The sequence below is a fragment of the Suillus subalutaceus genome, assembly GCF_016647625.1.
Source record: "Suillus subalutaceus strain FC151 chromosome Unknown DFJ58scaffold_193, whole genome shotgun sequence".
In the NCBI taxonomy this organism is placed as follows: Eukaryota; Fungi; Basidiomycota; class Agaricomycetes; order Boletales; family Suillaceae; genus Suillus; species Suillus subalutaceus.
The window spans coordinates 1-19750 of record NW_024540442.1 but is presented as its reverse complement, the minus strand read 5'-3'; the positions used below and the strand labels follow the sequence as shown (position 1 = coordinate 19750).

Here is a 19750-nt window from a genome sequence, read left to right as displayed (position 1 = left end):
CTGCTCATAATTTTTTGACTCCGAGAGTGAATTGAGTTTTATTGGTTTAAACAAGTTGAATCGACGTATATCGACATTCGCGCTCGGCTCAAGTAATGGTCTGTGCGCAAGTATCACGTGATCTGAAGCTTCGCTGATGCCAACATTCTGGGCCTGGCTCAGACTTGCGCTTGAGGCGTTTATCTTTTTGCCTTCGCCATCATCCAGCAATGATTGAGCACCGTCTGCTCGCGCGCGTCTTGTGCCATAATTTAAACTCACGCCGAGCGCCTGTCGCCAGCACTGGCAGTCTGCGTTGGCACCGTTTTACTCCTATCCTAATATCATCTCCGACGGTAACAATCCACAAGTATACGGCCAGAAGCATGTGGCCAGATTGCGCTTAGGGTCCGTCTCCTAACTCTAAACTTGCATTATGGCCTTGCCCGCTTCTTCGAACAAGGCAAGCACTGCGATATGGGCAGCCTATGCGCCCGACCGTTTACCGTCTGCCATGCGTTCAAAATTCAGAACCACAAGTATCGACGTACTTTGCTATAAGGTAGGTAGCATTCTTATGACGACTTTGGTTCGAGGCGCGGCGCAGTAAACCTGCTGAGCGGATCTCGAAGCACATCGAAACCTCAGCAGTACCATTGCCTTTGGTAGACAGTTTGTTTCCTGCCTCTCGTCTGTCGCTTCTGTTGGCCTCGAATCTCCTGCACTAAGGAACGGCGACCTTCTTGCCCCGCTCCAGTGCACCAGCTGCAACTACAACTACATCGTCTGCTGCCCCACCAAGCCTCGGGCTGGCGCTCTACACTCTCAGCTCCCGCTTCCTACCACTTCCAACCAACCAACCAACCAACCATTTCAATTATATCATCCGAGCTCAAAGTTCAGCGCAGTGAACTATTTGGCTAGCTCGCAGAATTGCTCCCACGTCGCGTGTTGCCCGAGGACTATAGGAAGGCAGAACGAAAGACTCTAATATTCTCTCAGGTTCGTCCCTATGAGTCATGGCTTCAAATAAAGAGTTTCGAACCTTACCCCCGTATAGTTCACGCAGATACTCGAAATCCTTCAAGCGATTTCGAAGCTGAAGGCTTTTCAACTTCCAATCATGACTGGCTCCATTGCCGTAGATGTGCGCGCGCTTTGACCTTGTGGTTAACAACGTTTGCGATAGTAACTAATTACTCGCACGTACAAGATCGACCAAGGCGCGCGCCATGTACTAGAACGCACATGATGGCGGCGTTGCTGATCCATTCATATCAGCGTTGAGCTGCCCTGAAGTTCGTTAATATGCCAAAGACCAAAAACTTTCTTTTTCAGATCAACGCGTCCGTCATTGCCCGCGGTGAGCAAGATCCTGCTGATGATCGCATATTGATCTAATATGTATTACCTACGCAGTCGATCGCGGAAAGTCCACCCCTCGCCCACGCCCTCATCCCAAAGGTTATTATTGCTGCAGTGACAGCTGGTGATATGCGGCTTGCAGACTCACAAGACGATGGAAAAGAGCATGGCATCACGATCAAATCGACAGCCATCTCCATATACTTCGAAATGGAAAAGGAAGATGTCGAAATTATTAAGCAGAAGACTGAAGGCAGGTCTTCAATTTAAATTTCGCGAAATCTTGCTAATGAAATATTACTTCAGGCAACGACTCGGAGTTCTTGATCGACTCGATCGACTCACCTGGTCATGACAAGTCACGGCCCGCTCTCCGCATCCAACTGACGGCGCTCTGGTTGTCGTCGCCGACTGTATCGAAAGTGTACAGACGGAGACGGCGCTTCATCAAGCGCGTATGGTGCATATCAAACCTGTCGTTATCATCAACAAGGTCGACCGCGCTTTACTTGGGCTCCAAATTTCAGAAGAGGACTTGTACCGGTCGTACCAGCGTACCAGCGACTGCCCTTTGTGACGTCCAGGTCTTCCCAAGCGAGGGTATAGTTACTTTCGGTTCAGGTCACCATGAATAGGCTTTCACCCTCTACCAGTTCGCTGGTCGCTTCGGTGCGCATAAAGACAAGCTTTTGGCTAGACTCTGGGGTGATAACTACTTCAACTCTGCCGCTCGCAAGTGGGGTACGAAGGCCTCCGATGCCAAGGTCAACACGTTCGTCCTCAATCCCATATTCATGATTTTCGATGGTTGGTCCCATTTATGAGAATCTCGATGTCAAACTGACGTTTGACCAGCAAGATCTCGAAGGCAATGCTCTCCTCAAGGTCGTCATGCGCAAGTTCTTGCCCGCTGGCGACTCCCTCCTGGAGACGACAATTATCAACCTTTCTTCCCCCGCCTCTGCTCAACGCAGCTGCGTTAAGACGCTCTACGAAGGTCTCAGCGATGATGAGTCTGCCATTGGTATCAGGGACTGTAATTCCAAGACCCTACCTGTCAAAGACGGCGCCCACTTCGGATAAGGGACGCCTGCGGTCTTGCGTTCTCCGGTACCGTTCGTTCTGGTCCCGAGATCCATATCCAGGGCCCCGACTACGAGCCTGGAAATAAGGCTGACTTATTCGTCAAGTCAGTCCAGTACACGGCGCTCATGATGGGTCATTACATGGAGTCTATTCAAGATCGCCCTACCGGTAACTTCTGCGGTCTCGTCAGTATTGACCAGTTCTTGCTCAAAAGCGGAACTATCATCACCTCTGTGACTGCACATGACGCGAGGGTCATGAAGTTTTCCGAGTCTACTGCCGTGGAGGTTGCTGTTGAGGTCAAGAACGTGGCTGATTGACCCAAGCTCAGCGTCGAAGGTCTCAAGCATCTATCGAAGTCCGACCCATGTATCCAGGCTTGCGCCAGGACAGAAGCGCCATCTTAAGGCGACTGTATAGAGCCCTCGTTCTGTTTCTCCCTTTCTTTCCGGTTCCTTCGGGGAAGTCGCAATCTCATGACCGTGTCAAGGCTGAGTCCTCAATCGTGGCCTTGTCCAAGTCGCAGAACAAACGCAATCATCTCCACCCGGTCTCCACGGCTATCGAGGCGCCTTCCAGGTTAAATATTCAGGATACCAACGTCCGAGTCCCTTTGATTCGCAGAGCGCTACTCTTCCTGGAAAAGAGCCAACTGACGATCGAAGCTGAGCGGACCGCTTGACCGCGATCGCATCTGGAGACAATATTTTTTAAAATCCAGCAGACCGTTACCCGATATATCAGCGATATCCGACATCATCATTAATTACATCATGATCTGAAATCTGACTGGCAGCTTCCCAACCGATGGGAAAGCAGATCGCCCTAGATCGCCCTCCGCTGCCAGTAAGCCTATGCTATACGTCTGCTGCCGATGGCATTCTGATTAACTTGCATATTTACATCTTTACTTTCATGGCTGGTAGTCGAAGGCAAGTCAAAGTCAACGATCGCGCAGCTTCAAGCAAGAGAGCGCGTGTGCCATTTCTTTGCCAATTTGTTTGCTCAAATATTTTCAGAGGCGCGCCGTAAACGAGGTGAAGTCGCAAAGCACGCGTCAATGTTGACTGGCCGTGACATGACGCAACTTCTGGCTGCAACGTCCATACCCCTCCCAAAAAGGCGCTATGGCCCTGCAAAACAGCGGAAGGCGTTCATGCTGCGAAGGACTGCCACCCATATCTGCGACTACTGGTCCAAAACTGCACCTACGTTTCGCATTCCAGTTGTGAAAATTAAGCAGCTTGCAGAGCGGTCAAAGCCTAGCAAAGCGGATGAAGCTTATGCTACCTAGATCATGCATGAGATGGCGGACTGGGAATCCAATGCGTTCTCTGCTAAGTATGCTGATGAAGATGGCAATTTACTTGTGGCGTATTTTTCTAACAGAATTCTTACGGGGGACAAACCTTCGGATGCTATGTACATTGGCGGACCGCAGACTCCATGTCAACTTCATCGTTATGTGCGTGATCTGAAAAAAGCTCAGGCGGATGATAATGTCGAATCAGCCTTTGATGGCAGTCCAGTGAGCGTTCTTCCTGATTTCAGAGTACGCATTCGCTCATCAAATGCACAGCCTGATATTGTGGAGGATGCGTTGTATGCCTCCCAAGTCTTGCACTTTCTCCGCCCACATAAAAGCAAAAGAGATGGCAGGCGCGATTTTGTTGATTTTCTCATGTTGTGGAGATGTAATTTCGATCTCTGATAACAAAGTTTGAATTCAAGAGAACATGGAGACCAACGTCCTTAAAGTAAGATGGTACATGCTGGAGGGCGCCCCCTCATATCACTGATCAACGACAATTTCGAGCGCCTGGGATGGAGGCAAAGGTGGATGGAGACAGACAGAGACCCCGTGGCAATGCCCTTGAGTCACCGAAGAGTTGTGGTCGGTGGGTCAGAGCACGTGTTGAATATGGATGATCTGTCGCGGTGAGCGGCGGTCAATTCGCGCGGCAGAGTTAGAATAGTACGACTCGGAAAGGTGAAACAAGCTCTGGCGGGCATTCTGCAATAAAATAAAAGCGTAGGGCGTCTATGACAAGCAGGACGGCTCTTTTGTGAGTAGCGAATAAAGCGCAGGCGTCAGGCAACGCTTCTGTCGGGGCCCGGGAGTGCGAGTCAGTTGAGGAATCCCGGAGCCCTTTGTAAATATAGATAAATCCCAGCTAGGTGAACGAATAACGACCAAAACAAAATTCGAAATTCACGATCAATATGTGGCATAAATATCAGTACTACCCTTCCGAGCCTTGGAGCTGCGATACCTTACAAAGGAACAGATTGATGGGCGGTCGAAACAATAGAACGGGTATTAATATTGCGCTCAAGAATGAAAACATACAAGTTGCGCGTGACGTAAGGAAAAAAACACAAACCTTTTGACCGAGACATGGATGCGTTTCTAGCCGGCAAAGCGCTCGAGGCTCTACTTCTAGAGTCGGGGAATACTTTGCAATGTCCTATCAACACTCGCAAACTTACCTCGCCGGCCGCGAAGATATCTGCGTGGACAAAATTGTTGTAGATCTCGTTGGACGTAGTGGCGTAAGAAACGCGTCTGTACCGTTTGGGGTCGCTTCGGGTGGAGGAACGCAGAGAGTGGCTAACATAGTCAGCAATGCCGTAGGATGACAGACCGGGAGGTGCAGAGGAGAATGTTGAACGCGCCCAGAAAAGGACAAAGAAGTGATGTCGCTCGTGAAACTCAAGGAATGCTGCGGCTGATGGGAGACTCAGTAAAAAAAACATGGGAGGGGATGAGACGCACAGCAGTTGATATACCCGTCGTCCTTCATTCCCGAACCTCCATAAATCTTCTTTCGAAACTGGTTGTTCGGATGGTTGTTCGCGCGAACGCACAATTTGAATCAAAATCGACCTTTTACCATATCTAGTTCCTCCCTGCAGTATCAATGTTTTTGGCAGATATACGGTGTGCCGAGAGTGATGACTCGGACATAAGAGTGCAGATCTCAGCAGGTGTGAAGAGCTTGGCACTTCCGAGGGCAGACGCTGCCAAACTGCAAAATCAAACCCCAGGCGAGCGCCGTGCAAAGAAACTTCAGGGGATTCCGGCAAGATGGGGGTTAGACAGAGGTACACGTTTTAGGAGCGGAAGAAGGACGAGATTCGGGACTGCGCCGCTGAGCGCATTGATAAGGCAGAGCGCCCCGAGCCAGAAGAACAATCGCCATAGAACTGCGGCGAGTATCAGTGGAGGAACGATGAGCGGTGTCACTCCACGATCAGGGCTTTCACGGGTTTGTGGGTATGTCACACGTTCGACAACATGAGGGAAAAGTCATTCTGCGGTGCACGAAGGAAGTTGGAGCTGAAACGATTGCAAGCATTTTTTGTTGCGTACGCTATACTCGGTTATTCTGGAGGATAAGTATCAATATCGCTCAGCTGACAAAAGAAACAAGCTCAAAAACTCACCTATCGAGACGTTCGACGATCCTCTTCAAAAGGCCAAAGTTTGCCTAAGGAAGCCCGTGCGCAACGCTCCGGATACGCGCAAGCCGCGAGTTAAGATTCTCGAGCTCTGCAAGAACGTGAGCGTTGAAAAAGACCGTTGATGGAATGTATTTTACTCATTATCTCGATAACGTTGAAATAGGACGGCGATGAAAAGAAGGTTCGGGGAGTAACCTGAACGATGACTTGACCAAGTCGCACGCGGGATGGATATCATTATCGGGGTGATAGGCCACTCGCCTAGCGAATCCCAAGTTAATTACCTGCAGCGCACTCCAGATAGAGATAATACGTCTGTTGAAACTCTCAATTGGTGGACTTGCGGAGGGAGAAGCAAGCGACGCAGGCAGAGGACTGGCGCCCCCTTTGATATTTGGCGCCAACGTTGATGCTTTGATATTGATAGTACTAAGCGATAGATCTTTGTAAGACATCGATTTCAAGAGAAATAAATCAAACGTACTTTTTGACATAGGACGATACGGCTCACCCTGTGAGAGCAGCTCCTGCGTCCGTCGCTGAGTTTACAAGGCCGGCCAGGGAGTATGCACCTGGAAGCCTTGTGGGTAGATCTTCCGCACGGCTTCGGTGGATGCAGCCCCTGGCTGTGAAAAAAGGTATGTATATATAAGTAGTAGTACAACTTGGTATATGGACCGCAGGCGCCTATGAGGTATTTCCGACGCGACAATCCAACGCGAAGGTAGGGAATGCATCATGGTCAGAATAGTTGGAGTAGTGAAAAGACTGACTGCACTGTCCCACGAGAAGCCCTAGTGAAGAGGGGGAGGAATATGGGTCCGTCGTAGCTTTGACGGATGGCTCGAACTACGGTTGCGATTAACATTTAACTTGCGCTGCTCCTCGGTTAGTCGCCGATAACTTGAAAGGCTGACGCTCGCACCTTCAAGAACATTCGCCAATGAACCATTCAGGATGATCTGTAAGTTGGACGTGATTGGTGGAGTGACGGATCAAGCAAAGCTTTGGCGCCTTCTATTACAGAAGAATACAGGGAAATAGAAGATAGCCGCTAGTACTAAGAGCATCTCTGTCCTTAAAGCGAGCTCGTCCTTAAAGTCTGAAGGCTGGCGCTCGCACCTTCAAGATCATTCGCCAATGAACCATTCAGGATGATCTATAAGTTGGACGTGATTGATGGAGTGATGGATCAAGCAAAGCTTTGGCGCCTTCCTTCTATTACGGAAGTGTACGGGGAAACGCGGTTATGCCACGTACTAGTGAGTTCTACTAGAAGATGGCTGCGCTTACTAAGAGCATGCCTACTACCACGGTCCTTAAAGTGAACTCGTCCTCAAAGTCTGTCCTTAAAGGGAGCTCGTCCTCAAAGTCCGTCCTTAAAGTGAGCGCGTCCTTAAAGTCCGTCCTGACTCCTTAAAGTCCGTCCTGACTCCTTAAAGCGCAATTTGAGGTTTACGCTGCGATTCTAGATCTGAGTCTTCGCCCCAGTCCTAAGCCTGCCTCTCAGTCTATCCTTCAAGGCGTTATACAGTATAAATTCATTCACAGACGTCAACTCAATATTTGCTGAGACGTCCCTCCTAAACGTCCCAATAGACAACGGAGTCGGAGCCCTCTCCATAGGCATCCGCGCAAAATCAGGTGGTCGCTCACCCCCCATACAGGCGTACGCCTTTCCTTAGCCTACCCGTCAAAAGAATAACCTCTCTCGCGCCCGCATTCACTCTTGTTGAACCTCCATTAATGATTAGGTCTTGCAATGACAGCGTTGCAATATGCTCATGCGCGAAGGCTCCGCTATCTATCGCCCGGGTGGCTAGTGACGTCGATGAAACCGAGGACAGGTTTGCATCGCTGTGCTTGACGATGCGTCTACTACAATCCCAAACAGGTCAGAGCATTGACTTTCTTCTCCTGACTATATGCAAGTTTACCGGCCGGGAGTGCCGACAATGCAGATATTCCGTTCAGATTCGTTATCCAATCAGAGCGGGGCTCGACGGTTGCATCCTCCGTCGTAGTTTATTGATCATGGCGGTCATTGGCTCTCGCCTCAACGCTTGGAAGACTATGAACGTGGGTCTTCTGACTCTTGCATCAGCAGCCGTCGACGTAGTTGTTGACTAGACTGTCAACTCCGGACATACGGCCTTGCTGGGACCTCTTAACGCGCATCGCGTTTGTAATTTCGCGCCTCTCGTCCCAGAGCCTTCAGCTTTGAACGGCGAGTTTCGCATTCAGGCTGATTATTACCCCTTAAGATGCCACCGCGTCAAGCTCTGGTGCCTCTCCCTCCCATAAGCAGGATGTGACTATTGGCAGGCAGTCTCTTTTGCACGCCTTTGAGCTGCATTTTTACGTCGAATGGGTTTTGGCCCGGTTTGAACGGGAGCGTTCTCATCGCTTGGGTCCTTGTATGAGTCCCGCAGCTCCGCCTACCGCTTCATCTCACATCGAACCTTAAAGAGGTTGGGTAAGCTTACCCGGGTTCTCCGCAAGTCTCCGCATCGCCGATGCCAGCAAGGAGTTCACGGTAATCTGTTATCATTCGGACCTTTCTCGGTTCCTTCAAACCCTGAGCAAACAAAGTCCGGGCGCCCTCACGTCGTTCACAATGAAAAGCGCCCAGACTCTGTTCAACATCTTCGCTTCAACTTAATATCGTAGCGGTCACCGAGCAGCATATAACGGTCTCAACTTCCCCGCATGCGTCCCTCTCCCACTTTTAAGTTCAGTCTTGTCGGTTCGATCTTCTCCTCGTCACGTCTTTGACATCTTAACTTTTTGCATTTTCGTGTATTAACACTCCTTTATTAACGCTTTGTATCAAATGCAGACTCGTTAATATATATAAAACATCCAACTCTCCAAGCAGCCTGATTGGGATGTTGCCAGGCCCGCAACGCACTCGCTGTAAACATCGTTGACAGCTAGGAAAGGCTTGAGAGGACGTGCTTTTGACGACCGAGCAGCGCAGAGCATTCGGATATTCACGCGTCGCTGGGCATTGGCGCTCGTGATCGCGATTCCACTCATACGTACCGTGCATCGAGAAGTATCACTCGTCAAGGTATGCATCTTCACTCATGCCATTCAAATTTTAACGGTGATTTAATCCTATTGCAGCGCCGCCAATGGCCATGTCACTCAAAATTCAACCGCGCAAAACGAACACTAGCGCTGCAATTCCCAACATTAAGCCACGCATCGTAATGCACTGCAGCAACCAGCGCCCCGAATAACCGTATCATTCACGCCAGTGCCATCCTACGCGCTTGTTAATGCCCTTCAACCAGTCAGAGGAGTACCGGAGCCGCGTTTATGGCCGCGGCATACTATACACAATCATATCACTGCGCTGGTGACTAGCTAGTTTGATGACTCACTCGTTCCACTCCACCTCGTCGATGTTCCCGTCTCACTGTTCAGTACTCTCGACGGTGCGCTGCGTGGATGATGATAGCCTAGGCGCCACCCAAACCTCATTCTACTCAACCTACAACAAGTCACTCTGATGCATTTTACGGCCATGAACGGGCTTGCGACGCGGCTGCGTGCTCTTCATTACCCACCTTTTTGCTTGTCTAGAGTACCCCTCCCCTTCTTCTAACTCGCAAGTAAAATTCCCCCATTTTATCGCGTATATATGCACTTCATCGTACCAAACTTCATTCTTCCGTAACTTTCGCTGCTCCGGTCTTGCTCCAGGACTCAAGGCGCACTTTATGCTACGGTAGTTGGACGCGGGCCCTTGCATAAGATCCATCATATAATTGTATTCATTGCTGCGCTATATGCTAAAATACAAATAACGCAACATCCCATAACGAGGTTTAACTGCCACGTCAGGAATAATAAGCGCCACGTCTAGTAATGAAGGAGATACCTTAACGAAGAACGGACGGTAGCGTGGGGTGGTGGTGGGCGGGGGTCGGCGTGCGGGCAGTGGGGATACGTTGACGCTGAGGATTATACTGCTCGGTGATGGCTGCAACGTTAACTTGAAGCGAAGATGTTGGGCGGAGTCTGGGGTCTTTTCATTGTGAATGACGTGAGGGCGTCCGGACTTTGTTTGCTCAGGGTTTGAAGTCGTTCGAAGGAACCGAGAAAGGTCCGAATGATAACGGGTTATTAGAAACCGGCAAGCAAGTTCGATCGTTGGCAACGCTTTAGGGTCCATTCTTGACCCCTTACCGCGTCGTCTCTGGTTACGCGGTAGCTTGAGATTCATTAGATCAATAGCATATTTGATAGACGAGCGAAAAGAAATTGCTGCGATCGGCGCATACCATCGATGATGATGAACAATTTGTGAAAATGGAGTTGTTTTCGGGGCTTAGGTAATATACATCGCAGCTTATAAATAACGCTGAATCGCGGCGGAATGGCCTTCATCCGCTCGCCGGCCCTGAGGCCCTCATAGATTGAGCGACGTTCTCTGCAAAGGCCATAGATTGGCTTCTGCAAAGGCCATAGATTGGCCTTGAGCGTCCTGAGCGGATAACTTCGAAATCTACTTCCCCTTCGCTCATTTGCGTCAACGCGCTCCCAGGCCGCTACGTCGACTCTGTGCGCTCAAGCAATTCGAAGCTGACTTCTAACTTTGAATCGCCCCTCTATCTGCTTGCTAGCCCGAGTCGCTCATAGATTGAGCGGCATTCTCCACAGGGGCTGTAGATTGGCCTTTGAACGTCCTGAGCAGGATAATCCCATCGACAATATCAACACTGTAGCGTAGTTTGACGCCGCAATAAAGCTTGTGCGATTTTTTATTAGCGCGCGGCGCTTCATTCCTGACTTCGCTAATCAGACGCCTGGAGCCGCTGATGTAAAATTGTAACGCAAAATCTGAAGGCAGTCATCGTTGGTACCGTTAAGCTCCCCTCTGCGCTTCCTTCGTACTCTATCCCGCTCGTTCAACTTGATTTTAAAAGTCACTCGGCTGCCGATCGTCATTTCCTACGGCGCTATCTCCCGCCTATTCTGGGACGCCTCGCGCAAGCTCATACTTTGGAAGGCTTTATGCCTTTGATTGCAAGCTGGTAGTTTGTCGCTCTTGCTCTTTTTTCAAGGAACTCAAAGCGCTCCAATGGACGAATATTTGAGCGCAAGAAAGTAAGATCAATCGCTTAGCGTAGCCCGTAGGTGGATGCAACTCGAGCTGTCAAGCTCCCGATCTTACGCCTCATCGCTGCAGGGGAGGTTGCTCGTCGTTGACAAATGGGAACTGCGCTACGGAGTTCATGCCCGAGTCAGCTGCGCTGTACTAGTGAAGATCCATCCAGACGTCGGTACATTAAATTTATTTCCAGCGTCTCGCCTTTTTGTTCATCAGGATATCGCTCGTCGGCTAACATCGAAGAGAACGTCCCAGAAAGCGTCAAGATAGGAATCCGCTTCGTATACGTCGAAGACGTACAAGAAGCCCTGTGCGAAGTTTTCCAACTTGGTCATACGTAATGGGGCCGAAATGCTTATGCAGAGCGCAATCAAACTCTGATTGATTGAAAGAGTTGCGATGCAATGCTATAGTAAGATGCAGAATTCCGAGTCACAAAGTCAAGAAAAATATAAACAATGTACTAGAAAGCCCCTCACATCACCACGCATCTAGCTTTCTTGTCATTCTTGCATTCCTTTGGCGGTTTGTCTCCTATCATTCCTACCATCCTAGACTCCATCCATTTTGTTTGCCGTAGGGCTTGTACTATGTTTGAGAAGAGGAGCTCAACATTATACGCCGTCCTTGCTGATGTCTCCAGGAATTTACACCCAAATGTTTGCGAAAGGGCAATTCCTTCCTTATGTGAGACTTCACGTTCATGCGTTATATCGCATTTGTTGGCTACCAGGATAAAGATGGGTTTTTGATGCTTGACTTTGACCAGAGATTGTTGGAAGGCCTTAAGCCGTTCAAAGCTGAATCTTGATGTAATTGAGTAAACCAGAATAAAGCCCTGGCCCTCCCTGAATAGAGACTCAGATGTTGACACAGTACAAGAGCGTCATGTTTGCCTACCGAACCCATTGGTTGCGCAAATTTCCATACTCTTCTATATAAATGTCAGATAGATGCATTGAAGTTCTAATAAGCGAGCAAGCCTTACCCTGTCCAGCAGTGTCAATTATTTCAATGCAACTCCTCTTGTTATCCACAATTAACTGCTTTCTATAAGAGTCTTCTATTGTTGGGTCATAACTCTACAGTCAGTCCATGAGTTAATGGATGGGAGATAGCATATACCAGCATGCGTACCTCTACATAATTTGATGGTGAGTGAGATTGCCGTTACTATATTAATATAGAATGCTAATGCTACTACTAGACTCACGGATGAAACAGTTGCGGGAAAACTTGGAGGAAATATGAGCACAGTGTGGGCGTGAACTTGAATAGCTTTACAATGACGCACTTGAATAGCTAAGGCAGTTTTGCCAACACCACCATCTCCCAACATGACAATTCTCCAGTTATCCATCGAGCTAATATGATGATGGAAATCAGTGCAAAGAGTTATAAGTAGTAGAAGTGCAGGAAGAAAGAGAGTAGAAGAAGAGGAGGAAGAAGAAGAAAAAGAAGAAAAAGAAGAAGAGGACGCGGAGTTTTCATAATATTGCTACAGGGCTCCAGCAATTAGGCTCACAATGGAAGGCTACAAAGCTCTCAGAGGGCCTGTTTTCACAGGGTCCGTATCTGCAACAGCCATAAAATGGGAACAAAATAAAATGAGGTACAAAAATCATCTATTGTTTATTGTGCTTTGGAGGTATCATACTCCTCCGTCATACTCCCATCTGTTTTCTAATTTCTTTACATATCATGCCACTCCGCAAATTAAAATACCCAGAATTGGCTGGTCTACCTCGAGCAGAGAGGCAAAAGGAACAAGTGAAGCGATGGGTTCAGGAGCAAAATGCTGACCCAGCCAAAAGGGCCAGACTCCGAGAACGTAACACTGAAAATAAACGGAAAAACCGTGAGCTAAAACGGGCGCAAAAGAATGGGCAGGTGGTGCCCACAGACTCTGCAGGGGGATCTTCCAATGTTGTCAGGTTATCCAATGGCCCAGCTGTTTCCCTGCCCCTCCCCCAAGTCAGCTCCTCAGACCCACAACTGGTTCCAATCATCCCCATTGATCCTGTCCTCTTACTGCAGCCATCCAGCTCCCATAGCACACGCGATGCTGCCACAATGGTGGACCCCCCCCCTACTGCTCAGGGTATCATGGCAGCTAAAACCTCTCACACCTGCGACGTATCCATCATGACTGAAACTCCCTCAGAAAATTCATATCCCCTCCCCAACCAGCCTCAACTTGAACCTGCACTCCCCACTTTGTCAACCCTTCCTGAGCTGAACCTGGACCTGGCATCTGATATCATTGGAGTTCAAGTGCCTGAACAGTCAGAGACTGTTGAATGGTCTGATGGACATATCACAGTACTACCGTGCATTTGGGAGGATGGCATAAATATATGCAAGGATGATGTTGCATACGTCAAATTCCTTGCTCAGCTTCCGCAATCCCTCCCAAGTTCAGCATACGTTGTGCATGCCCAGTATTGCGATTGGAGTTCAAAACCAATGGAGTTACATGAGCTAGTTAATGCAACGCTTCGTGAAGGAAAATGCTTCCTTCTTCATGGGCTCCCTAAACCTGAGCCAGCCAAGCTTGATGTTGACTACCTGGAACGCTATGGTATGTCATCCATGAGGCCTATTGTTGCCCACGGTCAGTCTGTTATTTTCATATTGCTTCTTAGCCTGTCTCATACTTTCTGATAGACGTCAAAGCCCGTGTGGCAAACTTCACATATCCCCATAAGGACAGCACTATCCAACAGTTTATTGGCAATGTCCACAACCCCAACATCATTCAATGCGTTCTTGATCTTCCATTTTCTCAGGGAGGTCTACCATTCTTCTTCAGGTAAGTACTGCGCCATCCTTCCATTTCTTCCCTCTAAAATGACATTCCTTAGTACTCTTGATCACGGCATGGTCTATGCATGGAATCTGACTTTAACTTGCAAACCGCAATCAGTCCATCCAGACAACTTTCTTGTAAAGGCATGGGCTTTACTTCACCATGCTGGGTTCCTCACATATTTCCACCATGACTCTGATGGAGGAAACACTTACGTCAAGGTAGAGAACCATAGTGGTGTAAAATTTTGGTGTCTAGCTTTTCCAAAAGATGGGCACTCAATTTCCCGAACTGCCCTCAGTGCAAATTTTGCACTCTTTGCCAACCTTAAGAAGAACCGCAAGAAGATAGAATCCAAATGGGATTTTGAAGTAGTCACAGTCTTGCCAGGAGATTTGCTGTGAGTCATTGCGCTGTACCTTTTATTAGTTTAAGCTTACATTTGCAAGTATTCAACCGCCTGGACAGTTTCATGCAGTCTACACACCTGTGGCAACATTTGCCACTGGTGGCCATTTCTACAACCACCAGTACATGCATTTGACCGAGCTTTCTCGTTATGTGGACCATACAAAGGGCACAACCTTCACTAACCAAATCCATGAACATTCAATCGCCACATTCCAGCGAATGATCATCAACCTGCCATACCTACCTAGCTGCATCAGTAAGTGATAGATCATCCCCATGCATCAGCAGCATCCAAGATTCTAATGTTGTCCAAAGCCTTGTACAGTAGGTCTCTTAGCGCTCTATGCGCAATGGTCCTAGAGTCCAAGAAGTACATAGCTGCTGGCACTGGCAAGAAAAAAAGCAGAGATGTTGGACACTACTGAACAAGCTATTGCAATGTCAGAAGCAATCATCAAATATTTCTGGGCAGATCTGGACTCTGCAATCCAAATATATCGCAGGGGCGATCAAATGCACCCAGGTAATCCTATCAATCGAACAGAACTATTGTCTTGCCTAGAAAAGTTCACCATGCCAGTACCCTGGTAATGTATTATGTATAGAGTCTGTAGTTATGGACTGCAATTGATCTTCAAGTTGGGCAAGAAGGTCTTCTTTGCCATGTTTTTGGAACCAGTAATGGTATATTCATTGCGATCTCATTAGCCATTCTCACTATGCATAATGTACATTCATGGCCTTTTATCAAGAGCCCTTTCAAATATCTTTGCAGCTGCGGCCTTGAAAAAATGAAGTGAACATGCTTTAAGGCGTGCTCATTTTTTACATAAGGGCAAACTTTAAGGACCAACTTTAAGGACTACGTCTACCATCCTCCATTAATCACTAAGGTCCAACTTATAGACCATCCTGCCAGTGGGCGGTCTCTTCTCCTTCTATCCAACAAGAAGAGGCAAGGCAAAGCCAAGGATATTGGAGGTTGTCAAATCCGACTCTGAAAAAGAGGAGGTGCAACGCATGGGCAAATCTGAGGATGACGCTGATATTCTGCCCATTGCGCCAATCCCTGCATGTATAGACAATGTCCAAAACAAAGGAAAGTCTCCCAGACCCTCTACTTGCTCACAATCCTCATCAGATGCATCGTCATCAAGGTGTTATTGGTAGATAACTGGATACCAATATACGATAGATAAGCGGGAGTAAGTCCCCATGTATAGAAGGCCACGAATTGGATTTTTTTTTGCAAAAACCCGATATCATAAATAGCGTGTATGACTTTACACATGGAGTGAGTAGGGATGGGCAACGCAATGCAATGAATGATTAGTGATTAATGCTACGTTTAGGCGAGCTTTGACTGATGTCCCATAGTGAAGGCAGGTTGTGGCTACTGTCTCTGCTCTGACAGATTGGTCTGCATGCATCGCATTGCAACGTCACCTTCCTCCGTCGCAAAGTCAAATCCGCGACGATAGGCACGTCCGTTCGGCTCACGCAACGCGAATCTTGCGTTCTCGGTAAATCCAATCTGGACCAAGCCATCGACGCTTGTGAAATGCATGAGGACGGACGCAGGCTTGAAGCCGCATACGGTCTGGAGCGCGTCGATTCATTTCGCAGCGTCACCAAGTCAAGATCAGGCTGCGTCTTCAGGATGTAGTGCTACATCTCTACGTCACCAGGTGCGTAACCCAGTTGCCAAGCGCCATAGAAACCAGAGATAAAAGCGAGTAGGTAGTGATCGTTGCCGTAGACATTGATTACTATCCATCCCAGGCTGATTACGTCGTAGATAACCTGCAGAGATATCAGTCTCGCACATGATAAGGAGAACGCTAGAAACCTACCGCGAACAACAATAAAATAATGATACCGACAAAGATGGCAAAGAATACCCAGGCGGTACTTAGGTCATTGAACAGACCGACATTTATTCACAATAGGTCTGGAACCGCCGCAAAACACCAATACGCCGCGCAATGTTCTTATAGAAAAAGTTGACAATCCTGTATTAAGCAAGGATCAGAGCGAGCGTGAAATGCAGATGTAACATAATTCCGTTACAAGCATAAGACCGGCGATCATAGGAAAGAAGCAATTTCTTGAGGAACCGGAACTGTTTCTATTATGAGCGGCGCGTCCAAGATTAAGCAAAATCACGCATCTGCGCAATAGCATAGTCCAACGAGTTGACAACCTGCATATCTTCCTTACCACTGATGACAATGCCACCTTGGTCATAGACGCAGGAGCCGGCCAAGTCACCCATGCCGAATCCTCCAGCCAGTAGATTAAGAAAAATTATTGGCTGGTGTAGCGTTGCGATCTGCAGAAAACGTAAAGTCCAGAGCGAAGACTTGGCGTTGAAGCCCTGGAGTCACTTTGGTTCATGATGAATTATTTTGCACTGGATGAGAGCGTTTATCAAGGTGCCAAGCTGCATACCAACACCGATCACATGTACGCACCTGCTGCGCCTGGAGATGACAGACACTGGTCAATTTCAGACTTAGTCCCATAGACGCCAACAGGCTCATGACGAAGCGGTCCAGCGCAGGCCTCCCTCTCTTATCACGATCTAAACACCGACTGGCGTCCTGACAACTCCAGTAATGTTAGCGATCAACCTCAGGCTCGCATACTCAAAGCCAGCTGCGGCAGTTATTAAAATTGGACTGACAAGACGGTCGAAAATCCCGCTCACCCCTACATGGGAGTGCTTTCATTAGACGGCCATAAACATTGGGGTGGAATACTCACTGCATCTATCATTAAGATCGTTGGAACCCAAACTGCATGCCACCAGTCAGAAGAAATAAACACAGTGTGTACAAGGAAACATACGTACTCAGCGTATTGATGCTGAATGTGAGACATGAGGCAAACTGGTTAGCGCAGCGCCAATTGCTTAGCCTTTCAGACATACGCTGCATATGATATTCCAAGATAGCGCACCTAGGATATTTTCCGCGTCAGCAGCGGTCATAAGGGACCAATGTTGCCTCTGGCCCGAATCAATTTCATTTTCAAGCTGTTCTTCTAGTGCGGGAATCTGCTCACGCATTAAGTTAGGGAGATTCTTGCTCTGGTCATGACGTGAACGTACCCCTTGTCAGAACGTCAGGACTAAAAATACTATATGAGCATGAGCGTTTTTTGTTACTAGCTTGCTTACCCCAATCATACATCACCCCCGCGGAGCCGGCAGCTACGAAACCATAGTACGGCTTAGGTCAGGAACGTCCAACTGGTCATCCACGAACCTACAAAATAACAGGAAATGCAATACGAATAAATGGACGGCCACCAACTGGGATTATATGAGACTAGGGTCATAGTATTTCGAGAATGGATATGAGCGAGCTTGCAAACTTGGTGGATGTTTGACTATGGCGTTTGCGCCGGCAGATATACAACCATCTAGCGATTGTACGGCCCAAACTAGAAGGAACGGCTATCTTCCTTCGTCTATAAAGCTTAAAGGGCAGTCTAAGGGAGACTAAGCCAAAACGAGCATAAAGGGATGATATATTTGTTGCTGTTTTGATTACATAATGTAACGTGAAACACCAGGTACACCACCGGTCCGTTGCTCGTGATCAAATTGGGTCTTCGAAATATCCCCTGAATTCATGAAGCGATATAGATATCATGATCATCGTAGCAGTTGGCATTGGTCTGTCTGAAACTGAAACTCACGAGCGGCTGATGGCAAAGAAACATGGTTTCCCTGCAGACCGGATAGAAGGAACGTGGAAGACAACCAATCGTCCAATGCCAGCAATGTCAATAGAACGGTATAGTATATAGCACGTACTGTCTACATCGGGCTTTGCCCCAAGCAGACATTAAATAGGATTTTTTAAAAATAAAAAACAACTAATCGTTCCTTCCTGATTATAGAGCACTCAGCAGACGCGTCAAAGAGTTTGACGGGTCGCCGCCCTAGTCAGACGAGGTTATGGATGTGCCCACCGTTGGCAATCCAAATAGTATAATGATAGACGGCAGATTTTTACCCTCACGCAACCCCCACGTTACATAACTTACGTTTATCACGCGAACGCTTCGTTCTTCCGCCTCTCGAGTGATCTATCGCATATCAATCAAATATCACATTAGAATTGTTGATGATGAGACGCTGACTTTCTTCCTTGAATAGCCTGCGTGATGAAGTGCGTGCTAGATTGCGGACAATAATGTCATGTGCGTCTGTCGAGCATCGCCAATCTCATCACGGAGCTGACATATCACCGTCGCATATATCCTGTTAGCTTGGAAGGGGGCGCTGTTATCGCCAACATTCTAGAACGTTCTTCCCTTACCTTGGCCATCCAGGAGGCTTGGCATTTCGATCACTGCGAGTCTCGTATCTCATTTCCGTATGCATCATGATCCTGACCCTGAGCCACAAGATGGGCGAAAGAATGAACGCACGCAGAGCAAAAATCACAGCCACATGAGTGATGGCACCGCCCCCACGGATCATGCAAGGAAAAGCGCCAATGTACAGTGTGAACGACCGGCACAGGGGGCCAGTGCTGGTACAGGAATAATGAATTGGACTGAGGGAGGGAGGGCAGAGGAAGATTTTAGGTAAATAGCTCACGGCGCAAACGTATAGAGGAGCTTGAAGTGCGCAGTGAACAGGTTGCAATTGGAAAATGATCAGAAGCTGGAGTCTGGGACTTGGTGCACGCGCACCGCTACCGATTTCATATGCAACGTGCGCTGTGATATGATATCGATAGCGAGTACTAGTTCAAGAATAAATGGGCGCTTTGCAGAAGGCGTGAGACCGCGCAGCGCGCCACAGCCACAAGCTCGTACTACAGCTTGAACGTTCGAACGATGACTCGGAAGACAGATGCCAGATCAGACGCACTCAGGGCCTGAATTGTTCGAACTCCCGAAGTTGCACATGCATGGAGTTCGCTATATAAACAAGAAAACGCTCTCACTCCCTCACTGGCATAAGGAGTTTACGCATTACCATCGTTCCTTTCTGTAAAATTGGACATCACGTAGACGATAGAACTCGGTTTGTTAAACATTTTGCAAGATACTATAATAGTATCGGCTTGTATACATACATACGAGACTCTACACCATCTCTATCCTACCCTTTACGATTCCACATGGAAAGCATCACCCCAGACGCAGGTACGCCTCTCCCACTGCGTACTACCAACGCCTCTTGCGGCCTTTTGCCTCGAAATTTGCCGAAGGCACAACGAGTGTGGGACTAGTCCCACGTAGCGAACAATCATGCGTCCGAGTCGGGTAATACGAATGTTGGAGGTTCGTTGCTGCGTCCGTTGGCTGTACCCTCGGTTTTACCTTTCCTGCCTGTAGGCGCCCCTGATCCAGATGAGTTCCTGATACCGGCGTCATGATAGAGTTTCTGGTTACCCCCGCCGTAATACGGGTGGATGTGCGAGACGCGCGGTGCGTGCGAGCGCTGATGGCTATAGTGGTGTCGTCATGAGACATGAAACAAATTTGCA

The 19750-nt window shown here is 48.3% G+C and overlaps 5 protein-coding genes across 5 annotated transcripts; 3 read left to right on the top strand and 2 right to left on the bottom strand.

Moving 5' to 3' along the window:
* Window positions 1–415: 415 nt before the first annotated feature.
* Window positions 416–3724, top strand: DFJ58DRAFT_864971 (uncharacterized protein; the record flags this gene model as incomplete). The annotated part of the gene is made up of 12 exons (XM_041394139.1): window positions 416–541; window positions 904–981; window positions 1040–1126; window positions 1318–1342; window positions 1399–1443; window positions 1651–1928; window positions 1980–2151; window positions 2204–2368; window positions 2392–2738; window positions 2819–3009; window positions 3227–3276; window positions 3357–3724. 12 exons carry the CDS (start codon window positions 416–418, stop codon window positions 3722–3724), a joined length of 1932 nt encoding a protein of 643 aa, XP_041237061.1.
* Window positions 3725–4893: 1169 nt separating this feature from the next.
* On the top strand, window positions 4894–6646 carry DFJ58DRAFT_846917 (uncharacterized protein; the record flags this gene model as incomplete). The annotated part of the gene is made up of 6 exons (XM_041393377.1): window positions 4894–5049; window positions 5334–5535; window positions 5848–5993; window positions 6059–6076; window positions 6392–6533; window positions 6579–6646. The coding sequence occupies 6 exons, from the start codon at window positions 4894–4896 to the stop codon at window positions 6644–6646; spliced, it is 732 nt and encodes a 243-aa protein (XP_041237060.1).
* Window positions 6647–11492: 4846 nt separating this feature from the next.
* Window positions 11493–12377, bottom strand: DFJ58DRAFT_669627 (small GTPase superfamily; the record flags this gene model as incomplete). Its single annotated transcript, XM_041382799.1, has 5 exons — window positions 11493–11865; window positions 11918–11951; window positions 12006–12097; window positions 12227–12252; window positions 12312–12377. 5 exons carry the CDS (start codon window positions 12375–12377, stop codon window positions 11493–11495), a joined length of 591 nt encoding a protein of 196 aa, XP_041237059.1.
* Window positions 12378–12718: 341 nt separating this feature from the next.
* On the top strand, window positions 12719–15407 carry DFJ58DRAFT_734920 (uncharacterized protein; the record flags this gene model as incomplete). Its single annotated transcript, XM_041386554.1, has 5 exons — window positions 12719–13631; window positions 13685–13829; window positions 13882–14226; window positions 14276–14493; window positions 15157–15407. 5 exons carry the CDS (start codon window positions 12719–12721, stop codon window positions 15405–15407), a joined length of 1872 nt encoding a protein of 623 aa, XP_041237058.1.
* Window positions 15408–15905: 498 nt separating this feature from the next.
* Window positions 15906–16165, bottom strand: DFJ58DRAFT_669624 (uncharacterized protein; the record flags this gene model as incomplete). Its single annotated transcript, XM_041382797.1, has 2 exons — window positions 15906–16040; window positions 16091–16165. Coding segments are annotated over 2 exons (210 nt in total), but the record flags the coding sequence as incomplete, so codon positions are not given.
* Between the last annotated feature and the right edge of the window lie 3585 nt (window positions 16166–19750).